The sequence below is a fragment of the Dermacentor silvarum genome, chromosome 6, assembly GCF_013339745.2.
Source record: "Dermacentor silvarum isolate Dsil-2018 chromosome 6, BIME_Dsil_1.4, whole genome shotgun sequence".
In the NCBI taxonomy this organism is placed as follows: Eukaryota; Metazoa; Arthropoda; class Arachnida; order Ixodida; family Ixodidae; genus Dermacentor; species Dermacentor silvarum.
Genome location: NC_051159.1, coordinates 39,935,348 through 39,946,529, shown reverse-complemented (window position 1 = coordinate 39,946,529; position 11,182 = coordinate 39,935,348). Strand labels below are relative to the sequence as shown.

At 42.4% G+C, this 11,182-nt stretch overlaps 1 protein-coding gene across 5 annotated transcripts in view; it reads right to left on the bottom strand.

The window, feature by feature from the left end:
• Positions 1 to 680: 680 nt before the first annotated feature.
• The window catches only part of LOC119455448 (WD repeat-containing protein 7), a 136,616-nt gene continuing 126,114 nt past the window's right edge, over positions 681 to 11,182 (bottom strand). For all 5 annotated transcript variants that reach the window (XM_049668780.1, XM_049668781.1, XM_049668783.1 and 2 more), the window contains one exon: positions 681 to 9,373. In XM_049668780.1, coding sequence (XP_049524737.1) covers positions 9,188 to 9,373 — 186 coding nt within the window. In that variant the 3' untranslated portion in view covers positions 681 to 9,187. The remainder of the gene's footprint in view (positions 9,374 to 11,182) is intronic.

The window sequence follows — 11,182 nt, the reverse complement described above, 5'->3', positions numbered from 1 at the left end:
TCCTTCATTTCTTACAATTACATATTCTCTATTTGGGAATGCTTGCCAATTTTTCAGCCGGAAAGTGTGGAGCGGTGTTGGAATGCAGGAGATGGGGGTACTTCACTTAAGCCCCCCTAACCTCACTGGGTAGACCCTGCCCCATAGTGGACAGCTTAATTAAGAATTGCAATATCACTTGTGCAGTGATCATCACACTTTAGTTGCCAGGGTGACAAGTTCACAGGCTGTTGTCTGTTATGTGGCTAGGGCAGGCTAGGTTGATCCTTATTTCGTAAATACGGATCAACAAGTTCAGCTTATCAGGTTGGATAGACTTGATTGTTTGATTGATTCTGGGGATTTACTTGCCAAAACCAGTTCTGATTATAAGGCACGCCGTAGTGGAGGACTCCGGATGAATTTTGACCACCTGGGGTTCTTTAACGTGCACTACAACGCAAGAACACGGGTGTTTTTACATTTCGCCTCCATCGAAATGCGGCCGCCGCGGCTGGGATTCGATCCCGCGATCTCGTGCTCAACAGCGCAACGCCTTAGCTGACTGAGCCACCAAGGCGGGTTTTTGTTATTGGACATATGGGACAAAGATCTAGTATCAATGACGAACTTCAAGATGGCTTGACCATGCAACCGGCAAGTATAAGTGTAGTATTTGATATGATAAAGGAGCCTTAGGACACATTGAATCAACACATTTATTAGCTTATGTATACTAGGTATAACATCTTAATACAGGCAATTGTGCAGAATTCAAATAATATACATATCGCATCCACGGATGAACCTCAACATGTCCCGTGTAGTTCATGAACCAACATTTGTCTCAGAATTTGTTATCTCGGATGCACAACGCCGAGCAAGCGCTGCACACATCTTTCGGCGATGGTTCAAGGAAGAATGCGGCATGCTTTACACTAACAGACTAGATAGGGAAATGTCCAGATGCCTTGCCCGAGACACAGATGAGCACAAACTGATTTCCCAATACAAAACACCTATCACATGTTCGCCAGCAAGGAGTAACCTGTGACTGAGCAGCACATAATTGAGGAAAGAAAAGCGTTCGCGCACTGTTATTTTCAGTCTGGTCTTCACCATGCTCTTGCAAAGGCGTGAACGGTAGCAGACTTCAGAAATATTCGTGGGTCAGACAAAAAAATACAGCGGTCCTCATCGTTTTTGCGTGTCCTGCATGGCATGCAAGGTCACGTAGGTTCCCTGAAGCAGCAGCCTGTTAAGAAGTTAGCACATAGAGAGTGTGATCCTGAAACACAAAGAGCAAGAGAAAATAATGTGGAACACAATGGAAAAAAGACTGGCATGCTATTAGTACAGAGTCGCTTAGATTGGACATTTGGAGATAACATATTCAGATGCTACACCTCAAACTTTGCCACTGGATGTCAGGCAGTCCCATACATAAACATGTGAGCATATCCAGATGTTACACTTCCAATTTGACACCAGATGTGCCAGGTGCTTCCATATAGAAACATGCATGTGAACATATTCTGATGCTACAGTTTACACTTTGCCACCAAATGTCAAGTGCTTCAATACAGAAACATGTGAACATATTCAGATATGCTGCACCAATTTTGCCACCAGATGTAAGGTGCCTCAATACACAAACATGAACATATTCAGATGCTACATTTTCAACTCTGCCACCAGATGTCAGGTGCTTCCATACAGAAACTTAACGAAAGTAAATGAATGATCCCTACTTGTGATATCCTTGTTTCACATCAAGGGGAGACCTCATTCTTGAAACTTTTCATTTTGCCAATTCAGGTTGATGGAACTTGCACTCCATATATATTGTGGTGCCCTGAATATGTATTATTCTTGTGCAATAAACAGTTCTTAGGAGCTTTATGTTCATGATTTGGAGGTAACATTTGTGAATATAAACTGGCAAGCACATCCTATGCATTCTGACATGCTGAATTGATTTTATTTTTTCTTGTATAATGTGCAATTCTAAGTAGCGATTTTGTGCGGAGGCACGAAATCGCTACCTAGAATTGGAGTTTGGAGGCAATTTTGTTACCAAGCCATAAGAGTATAGAAATATTGGCATGCCAGAATGATCTGGAATATCCAACATGACTTATAAGCATAAATTGAAGTTGTAGACCAACTTGGACCAGAGTTACAAGATGAATAAACTTTTAGAAAAAAACCTTCTGGTGGATTAGAAAAAATGTTTGTTTACAAAGCTTTTTATAACAATTTCCACAAGAATCTTTTGTTTTATTGCTTTCTACAAGAGCTGCTTTATTAGCAGCAAAAAAATTGTGAAAGTGAAATCCCGATAACTTAAAATCTTAATTTGAATTGACGGATAATTGGAACTTCTCTGTTGGTCCCGGCAAAGTCCCCTGTGCATTTTAGTAGAGAAAAACTCCCACGAATGTGAACTCTGAAAACTGTGCAACGGTTATTGCGAACAAAATTTCTCACTTGCATGGACCAGTTTTCGGACAAACCTGAGCCAAAGGTGAAGGTTCGATGCATCGCTAGCTACTATAATGTCGAGGAAAGAAGAGCGGGAAGCCGCGACTGAACTGGATCGGAGCAAGCAGGGTGGCGTGCACCCTCCTTTCCCTTTCGGTTTTAAAGAGCAGGAAGGAGCCTCATCGTGTGCTTCAGCATGTTACCTCGCTCACCTGCCCCCCTCCCTCCTAGCGCGCCCTTGATCAATTACCGCGCACTCACCTACGCCCCCCTCCTAGCATGCGCCCAATCACATCATCTGCAACATTGGACACGCGGGAGGACGGCACGCATCAATCCACCATCCTTCTTGGCTCACCCTCGCACGTTTTCCCTTGCATCCTCAGCAAACGACGCGCGATGTGCGATTTTATCGCACTTGGACTTTACATGGAACCTAGGCTTCACCCGGCACATGTCGTTGCACACTGATGGAAAAAAAGATTATACTTTTTCAATGTGAGTCAAGTGACGCTTTTGGTGTTGCGTGCTGTACCGCACAGCTGATTGGGCGCTATACTTAAAGCGGCTCTCCTTAGTTCGAACTCTGTTTTATTCGAATATACATCCAGTGCTCTTGGAGTTTGAATTAACAAGATTCTAGTGCACTTAGACATTGAGAGTTTCATGGACTAGTTTAAATAGGTCTCCCCTCCACCTTAAGCAGACATCACAAGTATTGATGGCTCATAAGAATAAAACATTATAGCAACCTAGATTTTACACAAGTGCACATCATACCAGTCATTTCATCATCACTGCACTCTAGTTACAGCAAAGCACATGTTTGCAGGTCAGGGCATGCACAATCTTCAAAACAAGTAACAGTTCTAAAGTTTGGTAAACCTAGGACAACAGTCTTAAATCTATAGAGTGTCTTAACTAATAGGCCATACTATATACAGGGTTGCACAATACAAAGGACCCAGAGGACACATTTTTCGTGCATGACTTTTACACAACTGCTAAAATGATCCCTAAAGAATCAAACACTGAGATAGCAGCATCACGCACAGCTTCTCGTTCATCTTTATGAAAACTATGTGTTTGCATTTGCACAAACGAGATCGCATTTGACATAATAATATAATAACAGTACTGTGATCATAGTTACAAAAGAAATCCTGTGCTACCTTAGGTGAGCATGACTATTTACTTGTATACTTGGATACAATATCAGAAAAAGCAACAAAGCTGTGACACACAAGAGCACCAGATCGGATTAAGAGCATGCTTGCTGCCTTTTTCTGCAGCACTCAGCAGCTAATTTGCCAGTAGAAAAAACAAGGAAAAAAACATGCATAAGAAGTTGCCCCTATTTGTAAGCTCCAAACTGGTTCATTGAGCACAGAAAAAACACAAGAAAACATATTAGGAAATGTATCCACAGGGGCCCCATAATTTGAGCCAAGGAAACACGCAAAAGAAGACATGCCACATGTTTCATTAGGAGAAAACAAAAAAAATTCAAAGCTTGTGCTTTATAAACAAGGATGACTGTCTTTACCAACACACAGCACTTGTTCTTTATGTCCCTCTCACCCTTTTACATTCTGAATCATGTAGAACGACGTAGCCCAATCTTGCATGTTACAAATGTGGCACCGGCGCTCACACTTACATTTTCAATGTTCCTGTTGTACTGAGTTCGGATAAAGCGTAGTGCAAGATGGGGAGAAGAAGAAACAAGAGACAAAGTGCTTTCGGCGTTGACTTATTTGACATTTAAGTTGACGTTTTGGTGTAGTTCCTGCACTCCTGACTCTCAAAAGAAATTAATTTGAAATTAATCTAATTTGGAATAGGTGGTAATGCTCAGTACATGAATAAAATCAAGAGATCATTGCCTACGCCTGTAATGTGAAGGTGGGGCTGCTTGTAGCCAATTAGCTGTTCAATTTAAATATCCTCTTCGAAAATGTTGGAGATACGTGAAAATTTTCTATCAGGAGGTGCAGCAAAATTTCATCAGAGAACAACAGAAACTGTTTGGCAGTTCTAGCAAAAAAGAAGTTGCGAGCAATATAAATGGACAGGCACTTCATGATACCATAATATGGCTTGCTGGGCTTCAATGCACTCACTGAAGCTGTGACATCTGATACCGTAAGTTGGGAACATGCAGTGACAAGCTCTGTCTGTCTCTTTCTTGTCCATTGTCTCTAATTTGGTGTTTCTACATCATGCACTGGAATGTCTGGGAACCACCTGCCACGTTTAGCTGCACTACTCGCAATGTTAATTTCATCTTTTAAAGTTTTTATTTTCATCAAAAGTTAAAACAGTATCCCCAAAGAAATACGGTCCCAGTAATCAATATCGCTCAGTGCAATCGGAAAAGCAAATGCAATTAAGAGTCTTCGGGTAAATGGGAGGAGAAGGCTTGAGCTTCCAACAGAAGATGTTAAAAGGGCAGCGGGCAACAATGCAAATAAATGGGTGAACCACCATAGCATACTGAAGGTCAGGAGTTAAAAAACGAGGACCATGAACTGTGTAACAAAGTAAGATCGAATCGTCAAACTCACTGGTTTGTACCAGCGTAATACAACCCCCGGAGTAAAATTTTTCACCCATCTCCATGAGTAAAGAAGTTTCACCATACCGTGCTAATCTGGTCTGGTTGGTGCATACTTGTGTAGTGAAAGAAACAATGCTTTATTATAACATAGCAAGTGCTGTCTGCTCTGTGTCGTCTGCCTTCTGTTTTAAAACACCATACAAAGCAAGCGCCCGTCTGTTATGTGTCGTCGGCCTTCTGTCCTGCTGCAAAGCACCGTTTCTTTCATTACTCAAGTTTCACAAATACCCATGATTTGCTCTTTCGAGCACAATGTGGCCACCAAGAGCATTTCATTTTTTTTTCTGCGCCTGTGTGTGACATAATCGGCATGTGGCTCAAATTTCAGGAATGCCCTGCAGATTGGGAATGTCATAGAAATTGCAACAAAAGTTGATTCATAATTAAACCTTCCACTGGATTACCATGCAAATGTCACATATGCAAAGTAATAAAAACGAGTGGAGACTTCCACAGTGATATGCATTACGGGCACACTCCAAATATCCACAATGTAGCAAAAAAAAAAAAAAACACATACATTTCCGTGTAAATAAGCAATGTGTCCTGCTAAGGAAATTATGAAGAACGTCTACAGCATTCACCAACTTTTTCTGCGAACTACACATGCAAATTTCCTAAAGCTATACACCTACCATCGCCTGTACTGTACACACTTTAAAGTCGGGACGCTTGCTCATCTTGCATCATCAGCTCATATTATCAGTGAAACAATACCACATAGTGGAAGCAAAACAACAGTAACATAAAAGCAGCAATTAAAACCAGCTGGTATTACTGAAGTGGACAACAGTTTTGAGCTCATTTACAATACATCATTGCTCAATGTAGTGACTCATGCCCCCAGCAATATATACAAACAACATTAGGAACCAATATCAGTATAAAAAAAACAAAGCTTTGCTGCAAAATGTTTACAAACAACACCAGCACACTTCCGGATAAAAAGTGCCTCTAACATATGAAAAAAATCATACAATATTCCACCTGTACACTAAATATTTAGAACATTACATTCCAAGGAACATGCATAACTGGACAGTCCATAAAGGCATCAGAAGTGATCTGCGTAATTGCCGTAGGACAACATTTTCTCGTGCTTCAAAGCATTAAATATAAAAAAAGGAAGGCTCCAAGAAAACATATGGCAATGTATAAAAAAGCCCAAGGTGTAAAAGTTGCCAGCACAATGAACAATTGTGCAGTGCTTCACATGAAAGGCTAGATGAAAGTTAAGGTAACATTTCTTTTTTTTTTTTTTTTTCCTAGCTTAACAGTGAAGAATTTCTTCTTTACTTTTCTGTCAGGACAAATTTCAGTTTTCCACTGGCCATTTCATCTCAACTTGCTTTATGGTGAATTGCACTCTCTTGTTCCACTGTCAAAGCATGTGACATTTAGTGCGATCCAGAGTGAAGCATGATCAGAGCAATCGGCAGTGAACAGAGCAATCAGCAGCTCCTGCTAAAACAACGACTTGAGTTCATCATAGATTTAGAGCCAATGCTGCAATTAATCAGACAGTGGCAAGGCATCACTTGTATAAGCCTTTTTTTTTTTCCAGATGGTGGAGCGAAAAAATGCTGTGTGCCTACAAATCACCCTCATGAGAGACTGAGATCTGGGGTCAAATTCTCGATTGATTGATTTCAGGGATGCCTTCAATTTTGCATGATGTATTTTCTGGCACAACAGTTCACTGAAGCAATGCGCATTCTGCTCATTGGCTTTAAAAGTGATATCCCTAAAAGTGATGGACCCAGGACATGACTCCTGCTCTTGGTTTTGAGTGCTAGTGGCAGCTGACACTCTCTAATAGGCACTCTCTAGCAACTAGCCCTGACCAAGCAGTAGCCATTCTGAGTCGGCTCAAGACACTCTTTTAACAGAGAGTCCGCAGGCACTGCTTCTGCTCGTACTAGGTTTATCATGGGAACTGCAAAGCAGGCCGCTACTGTATGAAAAGCTGTGGCTAATGCTTGGAGAAGTAAATGTAACAAAAATAAGATGGACATTAAGAGCCCGAAACAGAACAGCACACGAGCTCGTTTTTTAAAATTTATTTGTGCTGTCTGTGCTATCCTGTCTTCTGTTCTTCAGGTCCATCTACATCCACTGCTTACGCTTGAGCTGGATCTAATTATCATACCAACTGCTAAGCAAGCCACTACTGCCCTAGGGAATGCGGCTGATACCTTTCTTTGACGTAGTTAGTTTGGCATTACCTATAAACACCGTGAAAACGAATGAAGATGAAGGCCATGATTAGACAGGGCATGTCTCCTAGGTATTGAGCGACCCAGGTGCTAGGAACATCTTATCCTAAGCACTAAAAACCGAGGCGCAAGCTAGTAACTGTCCTGTCTCTTCCTAGCCTTCGTCTGCTGACGCTATATACCTGTGTGTGGTGAAGCAATAACAGCATACCCATTATGCTGTAAATTTCTAGCAGCACAATCTTCTGGTTTTGCACTTACGTTGATGCAGCCAATCATGATTGACTAATTCCTGACACAGTTGCAGCAGTGAAATATCTTATTAGAAAATGTGGCTCCGAGTAACCTTTTGTTGATAGAAGCGATATTTAATATTAAGATGGCATAGGGCATCATCAAGTGTGATGGCATCATTATGCTCACACAGCATCAACGGTCAGAAATTACGAACTGATTTATCACGGCATAAAGGAAACAAAAGCTGCATATAAATTAAGTAGGAATGACAGCTGCCTATTTGAAGAGAGCTCAAAGCTGGTCTAATAGGTTATTGTTCAACGCTGTGAACAGCGTAGACAATAGAACACAAGACTTAAGTTCCGTGTGTACCATATTTACTTGTAGAAAACTTGTACTTTCAACCTTAGAGGTAAAAAGTTTTAAAAAAGAAAAGTGACGTTATTCGATTTTGAATGTATGGCGTTCCTAGAACACCAAACAGCTAGGATGGCACCAAGGACACAGGTCTTTGGGAACGTGTTGATGAGGTAGTAACCTCCTGTGACAATGGCAGCGACATCGAGAGCGGAAGCGATGAAGAGAGATGCAGGACGTGATCAGATGTGCTGAGTGAATGTGAGTAGTGTGCAGCCAGTGTCGACATTACTTTATTCAAGATTCACGACATCGTCTGCAGCTTTAGCAGGTAGTCACACGGCCGACTTGCGCAAAAGTTACATCGCCTGCCCAGGTTATAGAAAAAGTGTGTGTCTTATACGAGTGAATACGGTACATCTCTTGTCCTGTCATTTGTGCTGTTGATCATGTAAAAAATATGCGCATACATGCCTAGGCCAGAGAGCTACTCTTGGCTGTCACTTGTTGCAGCTGGAGTGCAGAGGTGAAGTAAAATTGTATATCGTTTACTGGATTTACAAGACAGAATCATTCTTATTCACACAGTAGTGGCCTGCTCTGGGTGACATCATTCAACTACTGGCACCTGCCACACCTATACACATAGGGAGAGCTTCAAAAGGCCGCACCTGAAATGCATCACTCTGAGCACTCTTGATTGTAATCCAGTGGATGCTGTATTAAGTTCACACAGAGATGCAACATATAATTGGCATAGTGACTCCACAAAATCTTACAAGTCGATACCAAGAGATGCAACATTATCGTCGTATACTGTCCAGCCTGCAATAGAACCTATCGGCCCCTTCTGTCAGTTTGCATTTACACACCTCGTGCACTAACTCGTCTGCAAAAACAATACTCGTTATGTGCAGAGAATAGGCTTTTTAAAAAGCGGCGATATACAATGCACTTCATGTCGTGTGGCCTTGCTGTATTCATTCCACAAATGAAACCTTCAGGCGCCTAGTGGGTACAAGCCACAAGCTGGGACGTGACAATCTGTGGGGATATACAGCAGAGAGGGCTTGAGGGGGCCACAGAGAAGTTGATGCTGGCCCCGAAAAATGGGGACTCACATGCTTCCGACATTCTTTTTCTCCGCGGTAATTCACACGCACGAGTGGCAGGCACACCACGATGCGCTGGGGCGCGCCTGACCTTCTGGCCAAGCGAAGCTGGCGTAGCCATAATCGCAACGAATGGTAGGGGTGGGTATGTACTTCGGGCGAAGAGGATATAAAGTGGTGGATTAACTGAGGGTGAATCGGTGCTCGGAGCCGTCTGTCAGCATGAGGGTGACGGTGCGGCTGGAGATCCACACTAGCTGGGCCATCTTGAGCGGGTTGGCACGCACGCTGTCTGGCAGTGGAGGCGTCGGGTAGGTGCGCACGCAGCGCGTCTGCGCATTGCCCAGCCCAAACAGACCTGCCGCAGTCTGCAGTATAAAAAAGAAAACAGCCATCGACACACGGTCAGCAAGCGATGTTGCTGAGCTTCTGGGTAAAGAGGGGTGCTATGCATGGGGACTCTCAAGCAAGATTTAAAATGAAGCCCGACTAGTGTATCACTCTTTCAGAAGCCCGTCTACATTCTGCTTTGGGAACTGACACTACACTTAAGCGCACGTTGCCAAACTTGCTATCTTCGCTTAATCAATTATTACAGCGAAGCTTTCCCAACCAATTCCCACAATGCGAGGGATCTTTTCTTGAGTAGCCTCATCAGCACTCCTTGCCAACCTAAGAAAATCCTGAAACACCGATGTGATCATGTAAGCGAATGCCCAGGTGACTCGACACACAGCTGCAAACAAATTTATGCTCACGGGGCCTCTTATTAAAGCAGCGTCCTGCCGGACACCACATTTCCTGCCACCATATATCTGAGGGAAGTTTCGTAATCTACCACTTCAACACATTCTGCACAGCTATCTTTATGTTTCACCATGCAGCCTTTCTGTGAAGTACAAGAAAGATTTGCCAAGCTGAGAAAATTTTTTTGAAGCAATGGCCTTCGCTGACCTTGTTTTAGCACCCATTTCATAACCCTAACGGGCAACAAAATATTCCCTCTGTACATTACGTGACCTGCCCAACTCTATTTCTGCCTAGTAATCTCAACTAAAATGTCAGCTACCCATGTTCGCTCTCTATTTCGCACTGCCGCCTTACTCTTTTTTGATGTGGGAACAATAAAATTTTATTTCATAACTGGCCGTGTGGTCCTTATCTTCTTTTCAGGGTTGTTATCTTCCTGCTTTCGGCCCTACAGTTTAGTTCTGACAGAATGCCCTGAATACAGTCACGTCTCATTACAATGAAGCCCCATCTGGCCCCCTAAAAACTTCCTTATATCCAGTATTCAATATAAAAGTAAATACTGATAATGAGAGGAATTTGTGACCAATCGATGTCAAAGAAGCACAATTATAATGCTATATACAGTTAACCCCTTAACCCTTTAAGGATGAGACATACAAAAACCCAGAAAAAATTTTCATTTTTTATCTAAATCTGCAAAATACAAAGAATAAGCATAATCAACAAAAATAAAAAGTATTTTGCAGAAATTTTTTCATCAATAGTGGAAAAGCCACAGGCAGGAAACTTGGAAGTGGGCTTCACCCCAAGCCATCTAAGGCTACGTTTTGAATTTGTATAGACAGCTCTCATCATATATGAACCATAGGTGCACATTTCATTTGCTTTACATCACATGTGTGACATGACCACAGTTGGATATCTTGAATCGGCCTGTTTCCTCTGACCTTGCTTTCAAAAGACAGTGAGTCGCATGCCAAACTTCTTTTTCGTCCAGTGTTCCTGCTCTAAACGAACAAACGCACTTTGCTGCCAGTCATTCAGTGCTGGCCGAAGACATTTAGCCAGAAACTTCGTACTCAACAGTGAGACTCGACAAGAAATAAATTTATTTCTGGTATGTTGCCTGTAGGTAACACTCATCAATAAAGGGTTAAGCACTTTAGATGAGCCTTGCTCATCAACGCAATACTGCTAAACTTTGCTTTGAATGAGCTCAGGGCCGGTATTCTGTAGCGATGCGTTATGCTTTATTCTATACTAGTCTTATCATCCACCGCTCACAGCCGGTTGATCCCGTTGATAATGTGAGCGGACCGTCGCTCTGACCACTGACCAAGGCACTAGCACCACCAAGGCATCGCTACAAAATGCTGGCCCAGCTCGCCAATGGCAATATTCCCGTTTGCAAAGCTATTTGGAGA